This window comes from Phaenicophaeus curvirostris, chromosome 1, assembly GCF_032191515.1.
Source record: "Phaenicophaeus curvirostris isolate KB17595 chromosome 1, BPBGC_Pcur_1.0, whole genome shotgun sequence".
Lineage (NCBI taxonomy): Eukaryota > Metazoa > Chordata > Aves > Cuculiformes > Cuculidae > Phaenicophaeus > Phaenicophaeus curvirostris.
The window spans coordinates 117,634,627-117,658,722 of record NC_091392.1 but is presented as its reverse complement, the minus strand read 5'-3'; the positions used below and the strand labels follow the sequence as shown (position 1 = coordinate 117,658,722).

Below are 24,096 nucleotides of genomic sequence, written 5' to 3'. Positions count from 1 at the left end.
GCTGAATGATAAGGATTTATTTCTGCTATTTTTTACTTCTTTATTCCTTTTCTTTCTTGTCTAAGCCTCCAGGTATCTTCAACTTTCAAACCCCTTTCAGTCGGGTTTTACAGACGCAGTAAATCCACTAGCATATACTGACATAATCAACCTGTGAAGTCACATTAAACTAAATTTAATTTCTCAGTCACAATTCACCAAGAACCTAATCACCAGTATTACTAGTAGTAGGACTTCACCCCTTCTACTTTAATACTATGTCAAATCTAGTTTTATGTTAGAAGACTACACTGTTCTCACTAGTCTTGCTGAAGAAATGAATGAAAGCATGTCACCACAGAAAATATCAGAATTCCTACCACCTCCAAAAGAGACAAATTTCACCATGGATTATTACTCAGAAGGATAGACCTATATATGACACGCAGCTGGGGAGACAGACAGATTAAAATATAATACCCTGCAAGAAACTATTTTAAAAATGTTTCCATTCCTAAGTATAAATCCATCTGTTTCGAAGAGATTTTTTTAAGACCTGCCACAAATAAGAGCTACCACATGAATCAGAAAACTAACTTTTAAAATTGTTTAGCACAGGCAAATCATGTTTGGAGCTGAAATAGGCAAACCTAAAACTAATAGCTGCTTAGCTAACAGTGTTGTTCTCAATACTGTGGTTCCACTGGTAAGAATGAGAATAGAAGAACTGAGCTGTAGTTAGCAGCTAGTGGCATGAAACACAGTTCATCAGCCTTACCCAGCAGAGTGGGGTAATGTAAAAAATGGGGGGTAAGGGTGAAGGCGGAAATTAAAACTGCTGAGTTCTTTGGAGTTGCTTCCTGCTGTGAAGAGATGGTGATCAATCCATGTTTCATGATGTTGCTGGAGAAAAAAACAACAAACATTTGAGCTCACACACCCCAGCTACTCTCCAGGGTGCCACCACAGCTGCTGTTTGTGTAAAGATCTTCTGATCCTTTGAAGCTCAAAACTAAACTGGAAGAAGTAACACCAGTCCATTACGAAAGCACTTGACTTGTCAACAAAACAAAGAGCTCAGCCATTCTCAAGACACCAATAAAACCATATTCCTATTTTCTCCCTTATCACTAGCCCTGAACTTTTGTATTCTTCAGTTTGTGTAAAAGGGTAAATCCTTACACCTCATTACAGAGTACTTGTGGATCACCTATCATCTTCTTATGGTGACGACAGCAGCTGCCAATGCTGTGGATTTGTCGGTGTTCCACCAGGACGTACCCAAAGGCCATAACTCCCAGTCTAGTTTCTTATCTATGCAAGCTATCCTTTTGCAACCCAATTCTTACCCACTTTGGGTCAATTTAGGGAAGAGAAACAGCACCAGCAAACACCATCAGGAAGAGATTCAGAATGTATTCAATTAATCCTTGTAAGAGCTTGCTCGTAACCTCTCTTCCTTGCAAACAGTCTGTATAGGAGAATGAGAAACACTCCTAACCCTCGCACTGCTGTTGCACGACTCTCATGTGGACAGCAGAGGGAGCGACTCATGCAAGTTTCTAACGTCCAAGGTCACCAGGGATTTTCAGCGTGTTGGCTGGTTACTTGCCATGTGCGCTGCTGCTGCCCCTTCTAACACTTCAGGAAAACGAGCTCACAGAGATCTACTCCTTACCACTGTGATGCCTTTATCTGTAGTTCTCTCGTTTGTTCGGAAGTCTGACACTAGAACAGAAAGTGTTTTGCACCTAGGAGTGCACAAGCTTTAATGACAAAGGGAGAGAAACAATAGAGGTCAAAGACAAATACTGAACTGCAGCACTGCAGGGAGGAATATAGAAAGAGATCTTACACATCCTACACCTTGCCTACTTACCTCTAGAGCGTCTTTTTCTGTGTAAATCTTTCTGCCCGTGAGTAACCTGAGAGTGAAACAGAAATCTTAAATAGAACGCAGGCTCTCCAGGCAATGACAGCTTTGTTTACTCTTTCGAAGGAGCAAAGCTTGGACTGCACCGCACAGGCTTAGATGGTTGGTAGCTACACCGTCTGCTGTGCCAGACCGCTGTCTTTAAGAGTTATGCGCACAGATGTGCAGTGCTTCTGAAATGGACTCACACCTGTCCGAACCTGCCTCCTGTAGAGACCCCTGTATCGTAAAATTCCCTCAAAAGTGTCCTCACTGTCTCCTAGGCAGCTGCTCCCTTCCCTTATGGGGACAGCCTGTGACACCTTACAACAGAAAATCTCTTGGCCCAAGAGTGTCAGCTAGGTAGACAGGACAGGCAGGAGGTATTTAAACTCTGAACTCCTAGGAGATGTTGCCATGGTGGTATTTCTGAATCTAATCGGGGGGTGTGAGCGAAATTATTTCAGATTGTAGGGAAAGGGAAAGGGAAAGGGAAAGGGAAAGGGAAAGGGAAAGGGAAAGGGAAAGGGAAAGGGAAAGGGAAAGGGAAAGGGAAAACCCCAACATACATATACATACTGCACTGTAGTGAGGCAAATAAAAGTTTCCCCTGCTTTTGGCTACAAAAGGAATCAAGTACTTACTCAGCTTCAAACTGGTTAGGAGTAATGATATCAGCAACAGGTACAATTTTGTCCCTGTAGACTGGGAGGAGATCCTTGGGCACGTACTAGGGGAGAAGAAACGGTATCAAATGTTGACATCAGCATCAGAGCCGTGGGACTGCAACTCTCCTTCCATCAACTACCATTCAAGCTGTCACCGAGCCACCTGACGGCTCTCAGTGTACTGTTACACAGCAGTACCAAAAGCAGCAGTGTGTCCTCCAGCTGGTGACAGTACAACCAACAGCCCTTCTTTTACTGGAGGTGATGGGAAGCACTGCTAAGGAGACAGGCCTAAACTGGCAGCATTAAAAGGAAGCAGTGTCTGAATAAATTGCTTTCGGGTTCCCTCTCACCAAGGTGACACAGCAGCATGAGAAAATACAGTGTGCCAAAAAGAACCCTTTCCCATGTCCTTATCTCCAAAAGAAACTACTTTGTTGTATGAACAGTACAGTGGCCCTTTCCTGAGGCAGTGTGTGCCCGTATGGATTGTGTTGTTATTGTGGGGCTTAGGAAAAAGTAATATCCATGCTATGTGTAATTTTGCCTCCTTTCAATGCAAAGTATTTCTAGGGTGTGCTATACCTCAGTATGTGTGAGCAGGAATCAGATTTGTAATTTGTTCAGTAAACTTAATCTATGAAGTAGTTCCAATAAAATATTTAAAATTAAAAGATTTTTAATTAAAATTAAAAATCATTTTTAAAACATTAAACGTATTTTGTTTGTGTTGCACCCAAGTCTATCAAAACACTAGCACACTTTGCTGTCTGCAGAATCAGGCCTTCAACTAATAAGAGCCTGTTTCTGCCCATTTGTTCCACCTCTATCCCATCTTCATTAGCTAAATATGGCTCATCAGTGAAGGGAGATTGGTTGTCTAAGCAAGTGACATACACCAAGATGTAACAGGAGCCAACTGAGAAGCATCAGCTGTTTTGGCACACACTGGGGCTCAGCTAGGAGTTTGGATTAGACAGGTACAAGGGACACCTCACCTTCCTGAGTCGTGTTGTAACTCAATTTAACAAAACCTCTATTAAAAGTTAACTTTTAACTAGTAGCAGTTAAAAAGTCTTGGGCAGAATCCCATTTCCTGTATCAGGATTAATAACCCCTTTAGTCCATGTTGTATTTTCTCTGTTGGTCTCATAATTACGCAGGGCAGGGTGCACGTGCCCATTTGCGCTACTGTCTCCCATTCCAGTTCTATCAGCAGCAGGTACAACCACACCACAGTGCTGACCTCTAGGTGCTACCACAACACCTGGGATACTGATACTGAGCTCACTCATGTAGCCATGGTGAAGCGACAACGTCACTGGGACTCTGCCTTTAGACAGAAATGCAAGGCTAGATCAAATGGAGGCATTTTAAATAACGATTTTAAAACTTTTTAAAATGCCAGGAATGAGTAGGTGGGTTGCATGTTAAATACTCTCCTCATCTTCCATCTACCTCATCTTTCACTCAAAACACGGTTATGACTTCTTCCAAGGAGATAAAGCTTTGCAAGGTGACTCTACAGTGGCTAGAGCTCTGCCTTGTTAGAAAAAGCCAAGGACAATAAATATTGGTATAGATGTGACATGAAAGAATAGAACACAAAAGCAATAGCAAATTTATTACTAAGTTCTACTTCACATGAAGTTTTATGAGCAGGTAAACTGCAAACAGGTACAAGGACGAAGAAGAATTCATAGTGCATGACTAGCTAAGGTGGAAGAAAACATAAAATATCATTACTGCTAATGTCTTCGCACATCACATTTTTACTGGAATTATTTGCTAGTTTTGATCAAAAAAGAAATATTTCTTTGTCAGTATGCAGTCTGGTGTTGGCACACACAATCTTTCTGCCACCGAACACGGCCCAATGACTAACAGCTGCTGGATCTCACATGAAATAAGTCATCTTCATTTAGGTTCAAGTGGCATGTCAATTCACACGATCACTGACAATGCCAGCTAGGATACCAACCAAAAAAGAGCTCTTAACAGAAGACAAGAGAACTTCAGTGAAACAAGGAGGGGGAGCAGGAGGGTATTTTCCTGCAGAAGGGTCTATATTCCACCTGTTGTCTCAGCAGAGAGTTAGAAATAATTCCAAGGCTATGCAGCTACCATTCTTCCCAGATACTAAATTCATTCAAATACAGGAAATTAAAGTATAAACTTACTTGATGCTGGGATCCAACCGCACTTGGGTAAAGTAGTTTAGTTTTCATCTTTAAAAATTAATACATTTTAAACATCTTTATATAGCAAATATTCACCAGTCAGAGAATCCAAACAGATTAAGTACTAACCATAGAGCCTTCTCCATTCCGTTTGTCACCCATCACTGGATCGCATACTGCAACAGAATAAATCTAGCTTTAGAAATGGGGTACAGTTATAGAGACCCTGGTGGGAGGGAAAAGTTTTAGATAACTGTAGAATCTATGTGACAGCACTGAGCACCTGACAGCACATATACTGTCACTGCTCTTGCAGCACACTCAACCTGAAATTTATAGCTTTGCTGGCTGCCAATTCTGCAAGAGCAGGGCATGAGTATTAAAAAACTGTCACAGGGTTGTAGTCACCCTCTCCTACAGGCTTCCATGTTGTTATGTCTAAAGGCAATGAGGATGAGAGGGTCTGACTGCTGGGAGTAAAGTGGCTTTTGTTGTAGAAAACACCAAGAGCCTTCCCCTTCACTCACCAACCCAAAACACTGGAAGAGTAGTATAGTGGAGAGGAAACATGGGAGAAACAGTGAAAGAGTCCTGCTTTAATGAAACTACAGTCCTAGTTTAATGAAACATGAAAAAAATCCATGCCAAAGTACATAAACACATACTTGGCGTAATAATATAAATACTCATTTCACACAGCTTCTGAATCACCAGCAGTATTAACAACATATTCCAAGAGCTTTCATTGCGAAGTGAGGATGGAAACAGCCTAGTCTTGTACTTCAAAAAGGAACATTGTTCATTGTATTAAAAGAGATTTTAGTGACATAAAAAAGGAGGCAACCTGGGCTGTGGTGGTCACGCACTGGTGGAGTTCACAGTCCTGACGGATATAGGTCAGGCAAAGAGTAAAATCAGGACCCTGAATTTTAGGAAAGCAAACTTTGAGCCCTTCCAGGAGTTAGTCAACTAACTCCTTGAGATCTCTTGAGAATCTTCCCTCAGAGACAAGGAAGCAGAACTGAGCTGTCAGATCTTTAAGGATGCTTTCCATAGAGACCAAGAGCTTTCGATCAGGATCGTAGGAAATCAGAAAAGGGAGGCAAGAGCTCAGCACGGCTGAGAAAGCTGACCTTCCTGGTCAAACTAAAGGGCAAGAAGGAAATGCACAGGCAGTCCAAGCAGAGAGAGGCATCCTGAGTATAAGGTATAGGAATGCTGCTCAGGTGTGTAGGGATGGGGTCAGAAAGGCTAAAGTGCAGCTGAAGCTGAACTTGGCAAGGGATGCGAAGAAGAATAAGAAGGGCATCTACAGGTATGTCAGCCATTAAAGGAAGGTCAAACATTGTGCACCCCTCCTGATGAACATGAATTGGTAACAACAGATGAGGTAGCTGAGGTACTTAACAAATAGTTGAAGCCTCAGTCTTCTCTGAAAATCTCTCTTCCCACACCTTGAGTGGATGGACCACAAGGCAGGGACTGGGGGAGCAAAGCTGCCCCCACTGTTAAGAGAAAATCAGGTTTGTGACATTTGAGGAACCTGAATATATGTAAGTCTATGGGACCTGATGAGATGCATCCTGGAGTCCTGAGGGAATTGCCTGATATTGCCAATTGGAGAGTTGCCAAGCCACTCTCCCTGATATTTGAAAAGTGATGGTGGTCAGAAGTAGTCCCTGGTGACTGGAAAATGGGAATCATTGCACCCATTTTTAAAAAGGGTAGAAAGGAGGACCCTGGGAACTACTGACCTGTCAGCTTCATCTCTCTGCCACGGAAGATCATGGAAGAGATCCTCCTAGAAGCTAAGCTAAGGCACATGGAGGACAGGGAGGTGATTTGAGACAGCCAGCACAGCTTCACCAGGGGCAAGTCCTGCCTGAGCAATCTAGTGGCCTTCTATGATGGAAAGACTATATCAGTGGACAAGAGAAGAGGTATGGATGTAATCTATCTGGACTTCTGTAAGGCCTTTGACATAGTCCCCCACAACATCCTTCTCTTTAACTTGGAGGGATATGGCTTTGATGGGTGGACTGTTCAGTGGATCTGGAATTGGCTGAATGATCACATCCAGAGTGTAGCAGTCAACAGCTCGATGTCCAGATGGAGACTGGTGACAAGTGGTGTCCCTCAGGCATCCATACTGGAACCAGTACTGTTTAATACCTTCAGCAATGACCAACAGCAGGATTGAGTGCACTCTCAGCAAGTTTGCAGATGACACCAAGCTGAGTGGTGCGGTTGACACGCCTGATGTACAACATGCCATCCAGAGAGACCCAAATGAGCTTAAGAAGTGGGCCTACATGAACCTCAGGAGGTTCAACAAGGCCAAGTGCATTGTCCTGCATGTGAGTTGAGGCAACCCCTGGTATCAACACAGTCTGGGAATGAAGGGATTGAGAACAGCCCTGCCAAGAAGGACTCAGGGGTACTGGTGGATGAAAAACTGGACATGAGCCAGCAATGTGCACTCACAACCCAGAAGGCCAATCATATCCTGGACTGCGTCAAAAGAACCGTGACCAGGTAGGTTGAGGAAGGTATTTCTGACCCTCTACTCTGCTCTGGTGAGACCCCACCTGGAGTCCTCAGCATAGGAAACACATAGACCTGGTGGAGCGGGTCCAGAGGAAGGCCACAAAAATGATCAGAGGAATGGAATACCTCTTCTGTGAAGAATGGCTCGGAGAATTGGGGTTGTTCAGCCTGGAGAACAGATGGCTCCAGGGTGACCTTACTGTGGCCTTTCAATACTTAAATGGGGCCTGTAAGAACAGCAGTGAAAAACTTTCTAGCAGGGTTTGTTGTGATAGGAGATGGGGTAATGGTTTTAAACTAAAATGGGACAGATTTAGACAAGATATAAGGAAGAAATTTTTTACAGTGAGGGTGGTGAAACACTGGGACAGGTTGCCCAGAGATGTGGTGGATGCTTCATCCCTGGAAACATTCAAGGTCTGGTTGGATGGGGCTCTGAGCAACCCAATCTAGTGGAAGATGTCCCTACTCTTTGCAGGGGGGTTGGACAAGATGGCCTTTAAAGGTCACCTACAACCCAAACTATTCTATGATTCTATAAAGAAATACAAATCCAAAGTTATCAAATCATGTCTGATCAGCATTTCAGTTTCTATGAGTAGAAAGAGGTTTGCATTTTAGTAAAATTTGGTTTACATTTTATAAGATTTTTCCTTACATTGTAATCTATTTATTAAATATAAAGGATCTTAGAAGTCTAGCTGTGCTCTCACCATCTTACCACTTTCTTCCTGCTCTGAACAGCTAGATGTTTCTTTCTGCTCACACTCCAGCAGTTTTTAGCTTTCACTTACAAGTACAGGGCTCTGGAGAACCTAACAATGCAACAGTGTTAATAAAGACCGAAAAGCAACAAAACCCCAGCTCACCAAGGTGTCTCTGCTACATTTTTCTAAATGAGCACTGAGCTTTATTAACTTTAAGAGAAGAGAATATCACACTCTGCAGTATTACACATTGCAAGCCCTGCACACCAATACAGATGTTTCCTGGCCACACAGTTTACTGAACATGAAGATGACAGGCTCAAACCATCATTCACAGCTTTTTATCCCACTAAATCCCCACTGACTTTGCCCTATCACTCTAAACGTTTTGCTCAATTCAAGTTTCTGCTGGTTATGTTGAAAAGTCCTGGAGCACTTCAAGAGTCAGAAAGGAAAGAGCAAAATCTTTTCTCACAGGTTTAAGCCTGACACGACATGTTAACAACAGCAGTTGCTAGGGACTGTTCCTCTTTGAGACCTCCTAGGTAATCCTAGCAGAGGGCATCAGAGTTAAAAATGCCTTAGATTTCAAGCTAATTTATGAAGCTTATAAAGCACAGTAAGACAGTTCTGGAATGTAACATGAAACCATAGCAGGGCAACACAGGGGAGTCTATCCCACTTTTGACTGACTTGGAAAACAAGGAGAGGCTTCAGCTACTGGCACTTACAGCCTATACCTCTGAACTATGAACAGCAGCAGCTGGCTGGGATCTTACAAGCCTTTCTTTCATACAGACAATCCATCCTCAAGGTACGTTCTCCTTTGGATGGCATAACGCAAGAAACATAGCGAAAGGCTAAGCAACGCTGAAACAAAACTTCACTGGAGCCCCAGCTGGTCCCGGCCACATTGGAAGCACAAGACGGTTGTGAAATGCTGGGTAACATCAGAACAGTGTTTTCATCCTAAGACATGAAAATGATGGGCATATACACCAATGAGGGAGAAAGGATTATAATATGCATCCTTACCATATACTAGGCTAGAATTCTGTTGTTTCAACTCCTGGACAATATCCACCACCATTGCAAGAAACGATGTGTCTCTTGTATACCCTTTGGAGAAAACAGATGCTTTTGAAGTCTATTTTCATTAACAATTTCTAAAGAAATTTCAGGAAGGAATGCTACATACTTCTTCTTCTTTGGAACAATGCATTTTTAGAACAAAGGCATTATAGAATTTCATTCAAGAATAACAGGTGGAATTCAGACAGTGCTTGCACAACTACAAATGTAACCCTAAAAAACAATTTCAAAAGTACACTATATATGAAGGGCTCACAAAACTTCAAAATGCTTGAACATACACACAAAAAGGTCATGCTGAAAGGGAAACACATTCTTTTTCTTCAAAAGGCGGTTTGAATCAGTACTGTATATCATGTAGTAAATAAGAACTATTTTAAATTCCATATGCTTTTCTCTTACATTGGTTCAAAGCAGGTTTTTTATTATTAATAATATTGGTGCTGATACAGCCCAATACATTAATGCAACAAAGAATTAATCTTGAATATTTCAGAGCAATGGCTAATATACGAATAATACTCCTCTTTTTAGGCTTAGCAGTGAAATAAACTGGAAATAAGTTTTACTATAGCTCAAGTCTCTAATCACAATGCTAGCACCGCAATACTCTTATTTAATCATTAATTTCTTTAATACATTTTTCTTTATTTATTAACTTTTTTTACAACATTTATTGATTTATTATTTGATTTTCATTGATTGTAGTTTATTTAGTAGTATTATTTTTAGCAAGGTAGCTTCTTCAAACCTTCATCTTAGAAATGTCCAAGTAACTAGCAGTAACAAAAGTTAACAAAGTGTTCTTTTGTATAATCTGTCTAAAGATAATAATTTCCATCCCAGCTAAGACACCTACAGTCATCAGACGTACAATTACAGTCAAATCCCATCTGCTGACAAATAGTTTCTTTTCAGTGTTTGAATAATCGTATGCAGGTTGTTGGAGGTACAAAGTACAGTTGTGCTCTACACTGAATGGCTGTTTCTGTTTGTAGAGAAAAATCTGCCTTTTGCCCCAGAATGAAAAGAAACCTGAATTTTAAGTTCAGCCACAGCACAACTGATCATTACAACACTGAGAGTGCTATTAGAACTTAAGGAACTACTGCCATCTCTACCCATGCCTTTTTAAACAAACATGAACAAACACTGACCCATCTAACAAAAAAACTTATTTTAAAAAGCATATTAACAAATATTTCTTTTTTTTTCTGTACTATTTCTTTATGATGAAGACTTCTATTTTTCCTTCTACCATTTTTAATCTCTTACATCCATTTCGCCAACAAACGACAGTGACAGGAAAGGAATTGGGGTCTTTTCCAAGAGTTCAAAGCAAAATTAAAAGGGAACATTTCAGCTAAAAGAACACTCAAACATTATTTACACATGTTGCATACTAATGTATCTGGAACGCTCCTACAATTCAGTGTGCTCTTACTGGAAATGTCCTTTGTGTGAGCTCTTTCAAGGAAAGAAAAGGCGTTTGCCTATTTCTCAATCTCAAATCAAGAACCCATTTATGCTGAAAACAATTTCTTAACCTTAGCTCAGTGTATTTGCTATTTAGTTTCCTTTACTTTGGAGATATTCCCTAAAAAAGAACTGCCAACAACTCTGCAGACATGCCACACCCTTCAAGCCAGAGACTACTTTGGAGTTACAATCCATACACCTAGAGTCTTCAGTTTTCCCTGTGCATAAGTACTTTCCTACATGTGGAAGCTGTGAAATCAGTCAAAACTGGCAACATATTTCTGTTTACCTTTAAAAAATGACTGTTCATTGCTATAAAAAATTGACACTGTAATCTAAACCTGATGCATAGCTCTTCCTGAGGTGAAACCTGATCAGTAATCTACATTTGAGAAGCAGGAACTGTATGAGAAGTAATTATTAATAGAAACTGCACACAGAATCTCTCCTTTCTATAAAGCATTCCGCAAGAAGTTGTCTCTGCCTGTATTTATAAGGATTTTGCACTTACTACCAAGCAAAGGAAAACACTGCACAATCATTATGATCTGCAGAACTGTATCCACACAGAGGACCTACAAAGTAACAGGAGCAAAAAATCAAAATCCAACCCTGCTTATACTTCACTTTGTATCCAAAGTGCTACTCCTTGAAGATCAAGTAGGAAAAACAAGAACAGATAACTGTGTATAAATGCTTTAACACCAGAGACTGGCAGGACTGCAAACTTAGGCGAAAAGATTAAACTCATGTCTTCATTATAAATTTAAAAACAATACCCTGACATTCCTCATCCTTTTTTCAGTAGAGGCACTCCCAAAACATTAAGCCTGTACAGGACTCGCCTGTACAAGTCTGTAAACTACATAAGAGGATCACTTTACCCTATCTAATGACAGCCTCCATGCTGGAGAACACTAGCTGTTTCAAACTAAACAGCATGAGCAGTTGACACTGTAACAGATGAAATCACAGGAGGCATCAAACGAGGGAAAATGAAATTGATTTGGAATAAGGAGAGATATGGTTTATATTTCTTTACTTTTGTTTGTATCTCATGGAAACTCCCAGGAATAAGCTCTTCTTACCTGTGAGCACATAATCATACCGGTTGACCTTGTTCAGCTTAAGTCCTTCATACAGTTCATGAAGTTCGTCTGAATTTAACACCTGACCCTTCCAGTGGTCATAACCTGCAAAGTAAGCGCCAGATCATTTTTCAAGAGCTAGATTTTCTATTTAGGATCACACAGATTATACACTTAGAGGACCGTATAAGACATGCGCATCAGAAACCATTTCCACCTTTTCTTCTGGAAATGCTGTTGCAAAATGAAAGCCACTGTCGGCAAAACAGTTAATGTGCACAACTTCTTCTTAGCACTTCCATTTCCAAACCGAAATTGAGTGACTACACTGGAGTGTGACTGCCCATTTATTAGCAAATTGAGCAGAGCACACACAAGCTCCTCCAAGTTTTCCCATGGAGCCTATACAAATATCCCTTTACTGTGTGGAGGAAGAAAAAAATATGTTTTAGACTTCACTGGAGGAGGGTGTCAGTATAATCTATTTTTGTTATTTTATGCTAAAAAAAAAAAAAAGGAATAGAAAAAGACCAAGAGAGAAATGACAAGCTTAAACAGGCTTGTGGATCTGCCTGGACACAAGCATGCAGTACTGCTGTACCCATCAGATATGGTGTTCACTGGGATTTGCATGTAACGAGTAGAATGACCACATCAGAACATTGTCATGGATGCTCTTTAAACATACAATGTCATTGGACAGACTTTCTTCCAAAAATGGCTCAGTTTTAATGCTGAGGATCCTGGAGGAGGTAAATGAGTATCAGAAAGACACCATAAAAAGACAATATCCATACACTCTTATCCTTGAATGATCTCTAAGAATTACAAGCCAATATTCTTGGCTGAGAAGCAGATAGAAGACGAAGTTATTTGGGAGAAGCTGAACTGATTTCAGGAAACAAAGGACCAAGTGCCATGGCAGCCAATTTCAAGGGGAAAAAAAATAAATCTTACTCAACAGACTCTACCCCTGTGATAAATGTAAAAGTACCTTACACCTTGTCATCAAAGCCTGCCCATCTAGATGACAGCCATCACTCCCTTGTATATAAGAATGGGGCTTCCTCAACATTATTAAATGAAGTACAATTTAACTCTTCCAACCTCCAAAAATTCAGTTTAAAAGTTTGGGGTTTTTTTAATTAACTGGTATTACAAAAAGTGAAACATTTTAAATGAGTCATCTTCTTCCACACCACCCCTGTGTGAAGATGATGCTACTTTGTGTACCTTAACTTCTGCTCTTGAAGTTCAAAAAATCTGTGACTAAAACTGTTTGCTTCAATTATCACTCTCAACTGTGTTATTAGAGTAACTGCCAAAAGGTGCCTAGAGTCTAGGACTAGCACATTTTTCAGACTTATGAATGCAAATACACCCACTGTAGGGTGAGCAGATGGATCATTTTGTTCTCCTCAGCTCACAAAGACCTAGCCTCTACCACACAACTCACTGCCAGCTCGCTGTGGGACTGACTCACATCAGCCACTACAATTTCCTCCCTAGCAAATGCTTTGTAAGAAGTCTGTGTGAAGAAATGGACAAAGTGAGGCATTCATGCATGTTAGGGGTGTAATTCCATCGCTGAACAGTGATATTTAAAACGGCAACACCTAACACTTGGGCACACATCTAGCCCCAAGTGTATGAGGAACTCTTGACTATAACTAACTCAAGTATTCAGCTGATTTAACACACATGCAGATGCTTGTTCTGTCACATCTGCAGCTTCAGAGAGAAATCAGAAATGCTCTCTCCTCTTCTCCAAAACTTTACTTCTACTAGCACTACAATGCCAGTCCATACAGGAACAGAACATAGTACTTTTTGTTCCATTGTACCCATTAATGAAACCGAGTGCAGTTTTCACCCAGAATCAAGGTCAGCTGGTAAAAGAGCAGTCATCCAACCTACACATGGCCATAAAAATAATTATGATAGATTGCCCAGCCAATCTAGACACTCCTGGGAGCTGTTCCTACAGAGAGACCCTGCAAACTCATTGTTTAACTAAAAGTTCACCTTCCTATGTCAAGCTGTCTTAAACAATCAATGCACAGAGTCCATGCCACAATAATCCTTCACTGAGAGAGGGAAATAAATACAGAAACAAAATGTTAGGTAACAGCCCAGCTTAGCTCAGGAATTGCTAAGGGCTGGGACACTGTCCAAACTCTGTAGCAATGACTTCCAAGGGTAATCAGAAGGTCCTTTTTACCACCTGCTAACATGTGTAATACAATCTAAAGTCTAATTACACAATAGATGGAGAAGAGAAAAGCCCTAGGGGAAGGTCTCAGAGAAGCTCTAGCTATTCAGAAAGAAGAAAAGGAGCAATGCCTTGACTGGATCTGCAGAGAACTCTGACTCCACTAGGAGCTGAATTATGTTCAAGTAACAAGAAGAAGAAACAAACAAAATCAAAACAGGCACCAAGATGGAAACTGCCCTAAGCCCTTTTCTCAGGCTAATTTCATGTAACACGATTTATAAGGGGCGAATCCCATGACCCTGCATTTATCCTACTCTCCTGGTGGAACATACAACCAAAGAGCAGCTTCTCTAGATGGACAGAAGAAAAAGCCAGTTACTCATGTTCAAAAAGGGTTTCATTAACTGAAGGATAGATACTCTTGGGGTCTTAGGGAGAGGGATTACCTTGAAAGGGGAAAGGCAAATAGTCCAGACAGATACTAAGTGGTCAAGAAAACACTGCACAGCCCTGAATCCAAAGCTTGTTAGCAGGGAATGCCAACAGCAAGCCTAAACATGAGGTCCGATTGGTTTTAGTAAAAAGCACGAGAGGTTGCAGTTAAGAATGATAACAAGGAATCACTGTCTTCCTTGTCCACACATCAGAACTTGGCTGGCAATAGGCATGTTTGAATGCCCAATGCTGCCTTGCAAGACCTAGGAGAAAGTCAGCTTCCTAGAAATGTCATCCCTGTGCCTACACCACTAAATACGAATATCTGAAAAACAGCAAGGGAAGACTTAGAATGTTTAACTTTCCACTTACTGTAACTGCTGCTCTGCAGTTATATTTCCACCACTGCACTCAACAATACAGAAGTTCCAAGTCTCACAATACCTGGCTACTTGCACACATTATAAATGAACCACAGCCAAGAAAACTAAACAATGAACTTCAAGTTTGTACTCGGCAAAACAACCGCATCCCATTCCGAGACTACAGAGCTGGTTAGGCATAGCAGCTGGATATTACCCTGGATATTAAGGTGAGATCTTGGCTTGTACCTTGCACAGAGGTAGAAAGCTGATTCTTCCTTATTCTCATTACAAAACCAGGAAATAATTGCCCCTCATTGCTGGACTGACAGAGCAGAGAGAACACTGCAAATAATGATACAGCTCTCCAAAACTGCACTTAGTTCAGACTGACTCCATTAGTCTCCTGGATTAGTAATAATTTTAAACACATAGATGAACTTAAACATTTAAACAACTTTATACCCATTTGCTTATCTGTGTCATGGCCTTTTAACGGAATGATAATCAGGTAAGATATAGTGCCTCTTGTCACTTATCTGTCCAAAATGCTAAGTGTATTCTTTAGTCTCCAAGGAAATGTCTTGGTTCATCTGTATGAAAAAGAAAAGAAAAAAACAAAACCACAACCAAGCGGCAACTAATACTGCACTGAAGATGAATTTGCATACTTTTCTTTCTTGCCTTCCTCCACGGGTACATATTTTGTTTTCTCATTTGGAATGCATTTACAAGCCTCTTAATTACTTTCAAAAACAGGGAAAAAAGCCTAGAATAAAAATCCCAGGAACACCATTAGGAAAAAAACAGAACAAAAAAAACTCAAGCTACGATTTAAGTTTAGCAAGGCATGTAAGATTTCTTTGTTTTCTAACTCGGAACATTCTGTTCTGAGGCTTCAGTTCCTCCGGTGGTGCTCAATCGGCTTCAGTAATCAAATAATTTGCATGGGAGAAAGGAAGAAAGATCTAGCGTTTAAGGCACATGATGGGCAGGCAATCTGGTACCAGTTGCGCCACAAAGTTCACACACAAACTCTGGCAGACAACCCGGTCTAAGCACAGGACTTAATCTTCAGCTACCAGAAGGCCTTCAACAAAATCAGATACATGGTACCAAATTCTTCATTGGATTTTTAACAGCTGGCCAGTGTGGGAGAAAAATACTATGAGTGACAGGCACAAGTGGAGACCTCTTCTTTTTGTCCTGCACAGCACAAGCGTGAATGTCTGCATATGAGTGGTAGACTGAAGAAACACATCAATGACACACAATTATAACTTCTCATGCATTAGACTTACCAGCCAACCCTACCACCCACTACAGATCCACTAAGTGGAAGACAAAAGTGCTTCCCTTAAAAATAAAATAAAAGGAGCAGAAAGAAACTAGACTATTTGTTCTGCATCAGTTTCAAAGTGAGCACGTTATATGCTTACCATTAACCTACTACCAAACTCAAAAATTGCAATCACTGAAGAACTAAAAATGTACCCCAAAAAAATCAACAATGCAATAAAAAAAAACCCTAGATTTTTAATTCTGCGCACCAGGTGATGACATGCTTCTGCAAACAATACAGAATTAAAATAGAATTAAAAGAACAGGTTCTTCGTAGGCTGCATGACAGCTTTTTTTTATTATTATTTGTATGTGAAACATGATGCCATTCAAGGGTGAGTCACTCTAATCATAAAAGTTTCTCACCAAGCAACATGACAAAATGTCCTCCCAGAGGGCCTGATTTAAAGCACATTTTCTGAATTTCATGATTATCCTAGACTAAAGAAAGCTCTATTTTCTGGGCAGGAGTCAGCAGAAATAGCCCTGTGGTATTTTACTCATTTAAAGACAGGGCAAAAAATCCAATAATGATTCACCATAGAAAGCCTGTTAGTCATAAATTCTCTCTCTGCAGTTTATGTTTTGCTGACAAGAGCAGGTTTAAAGACGGGGATGGGGGAAGAAAGAACACCAGGTCTAAAGCCTGACACACTTTGTAACCTGTGTTCCCTCTGGTTCCCTTCTTTTAGAAACTGGAGCTTATGCATTTTGAAGCAAAAATTTGCCTTTCAGCTTTAATGATGACCACAGAAAGGCCTTTCGTAAGATCTTGTTCCTGCAGGAAAATCAAGTTATCTTCACCAATTCCTGTGTATTGAGGCACTGCCACAGACACAAGCCACAGCCCAGAATGGACCATTTCTGTTCATTAATCTGTGCAGTGGCACCCACTGCATGACCACTGACCTGCAGGTACTAGTGCAAGTTTGTGTGCAGGCACGCACAAACGTTCAAGCTTGGAAGTCTTCGCATGAGTACAGCACGTGTCCCTACACGCCTCTCTCTAACAGGAGGTGCAAAGACACTGGGCTTAGAATCTTTAAGGTCTCTTCCAACCCAAAGTATTCTATGATTCTATAAGCTTGGCAAGTGTCAAACACTTACCATATTGTGATTTTTTTCCTGAAAGCTCTGGTTCCTGAATTCTTGAAGCTCTGCAGCAATCTTTGGGATTATTTTATCATATTCAATAAAACAATCAAGATTACAGAAAAGAGCCAATAATGTGACTCCTAAACATCAGAAGACAAAAAAAAAGTTCCAAATACTGTAAAGATTTGAGATCTTTGGCATAATTTTGGGTTTGAGATGTTCATTTAGGCTTTCTACTATCTTCATTGTCTGCCAAACCTGAATGAAGAACTGGTAACCCTTCTCCAGCTGTGATACTATTAATCTATCTATCTGTCTGTCTGTCTATCTATCTATCTTCCCTCTTTTCTGTTTTAAGAACCTGGTCATCCTATTGGTAATGCAATTTTCCTGCCTTCAGACACATTCAGTTTATGGTCCAATAAAATCCCTATTAATCTCTTTTAACACCCTATAAAGCTGATTTAATCTTGAAACTGAAAGCCAACAAATGACAGGTGTTCATCCATTTTAAGCGCTGAGTTATTTCATGTGAAAAAATTGCTTTATTTCTGGAAAATTACAACAGCTCTACCCAGCTATCAGAAAATAAACAACAAAAAAGCCCAAACTCCAAAACTAAATGCACTAAAGAAACATAAGTCACATTTAAGTGTTTCTTAAAACTCCAGAGAACCTTTGTATGGGGTAAAAGGGTACAAGCAAAATAAGCAGCTTTTTGCCTGTGCGAGGAAAGACCACTTGTTTAATTATTACCTCTTTTGTGCCTTTCCTCAACAAGCCAAGATGGCTTTCTAGCTACCTTTGAAGCACTCATTTCTTCTTCCCAGCAAATTCTTTCCATATCTTAAATCCTCCTGAAAGCTGCACAGAGCTCAACACAGTAAGGGAGCAGAGAGGCTTCCTGGTCTACTTTCTGTTTCACAAGTTAGCGGTTTAGTAATAGAGCTATATCTGTGAGATACTAGGAAAGTACCTCAACTTTTGTCTTTTTTTCATGTCAGAAACAATTTTGCCCTTTTCCAACATGTTAAAAGTCAGAATTTGCTCCTAGATCATTTTTTAAGATGCCCTTAGAATTTTTTAGACTAGAGTAAATCTCCCGTCAAACAACCTGCCACTACCATGACAGCAGGTGTGCCTCTATTGATCCAAAAATAGCAAAGCACTTGGAGCTCCTTTATGGGTGAAAGGCAAAATAATTTTCAGCTTTCTTTTGAAAAATAAAGTTCTCTAGCACTGTGAGTGTTAGGATGTCTGAAACTATTAAACAAGTGCATCATGTTCAGACTTATAACCTAAGTAAAAATACACCCAAATGCATTAACACCCCACTCTCTTCCCCTCTACAAAATGTAATTTTAGGACTCTTCCTAGCCATCTGGGTGTGCACATGTAGAGAAGAAACACTGCGTCTAGCTCAGTATTTTTCTGATGTTTGGGTTGGTAACATGATTATGAGTGCCACAGGGCCATACTGCACAGAAAACAGTACTGAAGACTCCCCCATTCACAGCCCTGCCTGCATAGATGGCTGTATTTGTGTTGCTTCTCTGTCTGAGTTAATCAGATTACTGCCTAACAAAACTCATGCTCTGAAGTATCAGAACAGGCCATTACCACATCATATCATGTCCTATTCACAAATCTAGACTTCTGAGAGACTTGAATCAAATCATGAGAATTACATTTCTGTCCTGTATCCTGAAAATGTGAGTGAAACCATAAGTCTGATCTCCCTTCCGCTGTCACGTGATGAGATGAGCTACATGTTCAGTAGAGCTGAGTTACTGTGGATTGGTATCTGAAGACATACATAAGATTTTACCTGTGTGGTTTGAAAACTGGACAGAGTTCACTGTATCAACTTCAAATCCCAAAACCTGTAAGAGAACACAGGAATATTTCTTTTACTAATCCAGCTTTGTTAAGTTAATATCACAAAACACAAGAAGGATTCTTACATCCCAGTGCGTATTTAAAAATCTTGAGTGCTGTTTTAAAGTGAAAGATGAGTCAGCAGACATGCCACATAAATAATGCAGCTCTTTACCATAGCAGTGGATGTGGAACAGAAGTGACACTGGAAACAGCACCCGAAAACCAGAGCTCTGGATTCTCAGGCTAGAGTTCATCTGGGGATAAGGACACAGCAGCTGGTCTGGCAGCAATCACTGAAGCCCTGAAGAAAGCCTTGCCAAGAAAAGCAGTATAAATTTCAAGGTACTAAATTAATGTAAAATAAAGAGGGAGGATACTGTTAGTATTCCAGATAAAGGGGAGACAGAACAATCTTAGAAGGTATTAATGTTACTGCCATACCTGGATTTCACGTGCACTTTCTTTACCATTCAATACCAAGAGAATAGAAAGAAATCACAGAGAATTAATTTTGGGAATGATTAGGCAATCAAAGAGAGAGAGCTTTTAAGAACACAAACTAAAAAAAGCCTACAGCATGTTCCAAAAGCCACCTGCTATCTTGCATTACCAACAATCCAAATATTGAAATTAGTAGTGCAATCAACAAACACATTCTTCTTGCCCCAAAAGAGGTAAATACTATGAAAATAAGAACATTGAATCACGAGAAGACTAATGAGGATTTGCAACGTGACAATACCTGTTTAATCCAGACAGGCATTGCTGTTCGAGCCATTTTTAGACATTTTTATCTGTCACGAAAGAAATTCTAATGCAACAGTGACATAAAAGCCTGACATTTAATATTTGTTTCCACATCCTACTTGCTCTGAGTAAGAATCCTCCTCAAAAGACTAGCTGCTATATATGGCTCAATGAGTCACATAGGGAGATAATAGTAATGATGCATTGCTGTTTACGATCCACTTTCAGACAATTTCCTCGGGAGGGAGTAGCGAACAAATGAAGCTTTTGCCAGTCACGTTTTCCACTAAGACACACGCTTTTCCCTTTTCATCACAAAGGCAACTCCTTCACATATATTAAAATTCTCTGGGTATATCGTGCCAGACATTAGGTTTTCCATGTGCATGTGCTTTCTATCGCATATGAAAGCTGTTAAGAGATAAGCCCCTTATTCCAAATCCTGGGCCGTTAGAAGATGGAGGTATGTGCTGCAATGGGTAGCTCCTCCTGCCTGCTGGCATTGTGTGTCTGTCATTCTGCAGCTCAGAACCCACACAGGTCTTCACAGAACACATCTCTTCTTCCAACATGCAATAAGGGTTTCTGTTCATTCCTCACCAGAAAGCAAAGTTATCTTACATTAATGATAGACTGGTGGATTGCTTCAGCCTGATCAAGTTAAAATTAACCTCAGCTTCTGCTCTCACCCCAGCATCTTGTTCAAGCTTGATGGATGTTATTTTAAAAGCTCAGGAACGAAAGGGGTGAGAACATGGCAATACTGTTATGACCTTAACTTTGATGTCTGAATATGCTCTACAAAGAAATAAGTGAGAATACTGCCTCTATACAGATGGTCATCCTATACTCAATTTCCCTCCCTGCAATGAACAGACCTGGGGAATCCTAATTTCCTTCAACCATGTTGGTAACAATTGTGAATTAATTCATTTCTGTGCAGTACTTGGATCACATTCTCCAACTATTTAACATCTGACACTACAGAACACACTTACTATGATTTACTAACTAACTGGGTTTACATCTAGTGCTTTAGGGAAGAAGAGCACACACAATTGCTTGTAGGAAGGGCTGTTTTATAACACAGATAAGCACTGCACTGGCTGAAGGTCACCAGAAAGAGTGGTCTTTCTTTACTGTCCCCACCAGCACTAGCTATGATTTGATTTCTCAAGAGGCTGTTGGATTAGGGATTTTTGGTTTCTTTTGGCCAGTTTATCTGCTTTAACCAGCAGACGGGAAAATACAAGGGAGGCCACCACTCTTGAAGACAGCCAAGTGTCAGGTTAGCTTGGAAAAAAAGAATTAAAGAAAGTGCTTTTGGGGAGTTGAGGAAGAGTCACAAACAGCTCAAATTCAGCACAGGAGCTTTATAATCCCATTTTTCTCATCAGTGTAAAGCAGGCTAAAAAGCCTTTAAAGGTATCCATAGCAATCACATACAAGTGTTAGTCTGTTCTGTCACAGCTACTAATTTGCCCTGAAGTTTTGGTTTGGATTAATATACATGACTGTAATCTGGCACACCTAATTACGTAGCTCTCTAGCTCTGATTCAGTCCTCAAAATAAGCCATGGTTACTCTGCTTCAAGGAATTTCCTTTAGCAAAGATTCTTAACAAAACAGAGAGTAAGTAAAATACATAAAATGGCATTTAAAAAGCAAAGTATAATTAGAAAACATAGTTAGTACTACCTTTGAAAGGAGAGCTACAGATATTGAGGTCTAGGCTTACTAGGAAGTACTAAAATAATCAAAAAGAATGAAGTTAAGTTCAGCCAGTATGTGTTTACCACCAAGGGAAACTGAATTGAAAAGTCTCATGGAGTTTAGTCATCAGAAGACAACCTAAAACCAGCATATACTGAAGTGTTAAAAGCAGCTTTTGACAGCAATCATCTCTTCTATGTCTACAGAGAAAACTGTGTCTTTAAATGTACTACACAAACAAAAATTAACAACTTATTAATTTAAAGTGGATAAGGAAATGTTATTGTCTTCTTTCAACCAGCGATTAAAAAGCAGTATTAGTAACTATCATCCTTGCATATCTAAAGGACCATACATATCAGAAATTTTTTCTGATGCACTGAATGATGGGTAATACCTTCCCTGTTTACAAAGGGAGTAGTATTCAAAAGATGTCTTGTTAAATCTTTTTAATATATACCCATATTTTTAATTTCTTTGGTAGAGGCAACTAAAAGCACTGATTATGACAGGGAATGTAAAACAACCCGAGGAAGAAAAACATTCCACATTATGGAAAACTGTGTGTAGCAACAGAGAAATTTAACAGGAAGATTTTCTAGTAAATGTAACATCTCAAATTCAGTTCTAATGATTGCTAAGCTTCATCTTTATATTTGTGTAATCTACATTATGTACCAATGGTCCGGAGACAAATGAAAGTACTTATTTTTACCCCCTAATCCTATTTGTTATTTGGTTGTTAACACCACTAGAGATGGAAAACTGTTAACCTCAAAGATTAGCTCTGCCTCAGAGCAAATATTAATATAAAATCTCATTTAATAACTTTTTTTTTCTCTGAGAAATGTTTACAGAAATGTGAAAAGCTGTTACTGAACTGCTTGTTTAAAATTTGTATTGTAGCTTTACTATGCCATGGTAGGGGGAAAAAAGGTAAATTTTCAGAAGTATCACACACTTTATAGTACTCAAGAAGTTCTTTTTCCTCACTTATATTCAGTTTGGGGGAAAAAAAGGTAAAAAAAAAAAAAGGATAAATACCTTCAACCTCCTAAGTGTGCAAGGGAAAAAGGTCACTTGAATTACATGAACTCCTGAACTACATTTTATTCCTTTCCTGGATAATAAATATTAGAGACAAACAAACCAATTTCCAATGCATCGTATGTACATAGTTAGAGAAAGACAGGTTTAGAGGGGGCTGAGAAAACTGCTGTGAAATTGCTGTCTTTGGAGTTTTTCAAGACCCAGGAGGACAAATCCCTAATCTGAACTCAGCGCCGACCCAGCTTTCAGCCAGAGGTTGGAGGCACAAGCTCCCTTCCAGCCTGCTTCGTTCTGTCATTTGATGATACTGCAACATACAAAAAGCTCAGCTTTACCCACTGTACAACTCCATAGGTAAAGTTACACAAAACATCATCACCTGCTGCCCATCCTGAAGTTCTGGTTATAAAGATAAAAAACAGTGGTATGGTATGTTTACATCAATAACTACGTCAGCTCTCTCATTAAAGATATTACATCCTTTGCTGCTAAACTATCAGTGGATCAATTTAACTAGAATGTTTGAGTTTGTACTTAATTTAGACAACCGTAGAGAACAATGACCTAGTTCATTCAGTGAAATTCAATTAAAAATATCTCTCTATTCTTCAACATGGTGAGTATGTATTTCCCTTTTTGGGCACTGGGCTTGTGCCTCTGGTGGCATTTCATTTCAAGGTTTTAAATGAAAACCACAAAGCAGTACTGAAACTCAAGTTAGAGGCAAAATTTGGAAAAATGACTGAAAGGCAGAGTAAGTGTGTGTGGGAAAGGCAGTCTAAGGAAATAAAAAAAAAAAAAAGACTGTATAAAACTAGACTCTGGAAACTGCAGACATTTCTTCCACAGCATTTATGTCCCCCAGTACGTGTTCACAGGTTGCTATCTAAATTTCATTAAACAAAGCCCAGACCTTCATCCAAACTCTCCAGTTCTTTTAAAGTTCTTAACTTTAAAATGTTAGCTTTACTGTAACAGAACAGATCAAAGCATCTGAGAGTAGATGATAGCAACACAAAAACAACAAAAGACTTGAAGAACCCCGCTATATGATCATATTTTCTTCCAGAAAACCTCCCTCCTCATCCAAATTTAGATCACAGTTAGCATATTGCTATTAACAGGACATACATATGGCAGAACCTACCTAAATCAAAAGGAAAATGACCCCTGTAGCAATGTGACACTGACAGATGCATCAGTCAAAGGACAAAGTTTTATAGCATAAATACATATATAAACAAAGAAAGTTACAGAGACTTAACCAGACACAATTTATGAAGAATTTTCAAGAAATTTTGTGGTAGGTCTCCAAAGTGCTGACTTTAGCAGGGCACACGTGCAATCCATAAACTGAATAAGCCAGTAATACCTGTATTTTTCTACAAAAATCACCATATTGCATAAACCAAAGCCATTCCATCCCTTCCAGTATCTGTAGATATACTAAAAATTATCTTAATTCAAAGTCACTAACAGCATTAACTTTAATGCCACAGTTAAAACTACCCTGTCAAACAAGGTGATTCAGTTTTGAGAGGTTTTTTTGCTAAGCAATGGCAGCAGTACTTTCCAAGAAGAAAGGCTTTGTATCGGGCCATGAAA

At 39.8% G+C, this 24,096-nt stretch overlaps 1 protein-coding gene across 2 annotated transcripts in view; it reads right to left on the bottom strand.

The window, feature by feature from the left end:
- Window positions 1-24,096, bottom strand: part of PDXK (pyridoxal kinase) — a 50,456-nt gene that overhangs the window by 10,266 nt on the left and 16,094 nt on the right. For both annotated transcript variants that reach the window (XM_069872511.1, XM_069872507.1), the window contains exons 2-7: window positions 18,929-18,983; window positions 11,653-11,757; window positions 9,029-9,112; window positions 4,869-4,915; window positions 2,536-2,621; window positions 1,859-1,904 (exon numbers count right to left, since the gene is read on the bottom strand). In XM_069872511.1, coding sequence (XP_069728612.1) covers window positions 1,859-1,904; window positions 2,536-2,621; window positions 4,869-4,915; window positions 9,029-9,112; window positions 11,653-11,757; window positions 18,929-18,983 — 423 coding nt within the window. The remainder of the gene's footprint in view (window positions 1-1,858; window positions 1,905-2,535; window positions 2,622-4,868; window positions 4,916-9,028; window positions 9,113-11,652; window positions 11,758-18,928; window positions 18,984-24,096) is intronic.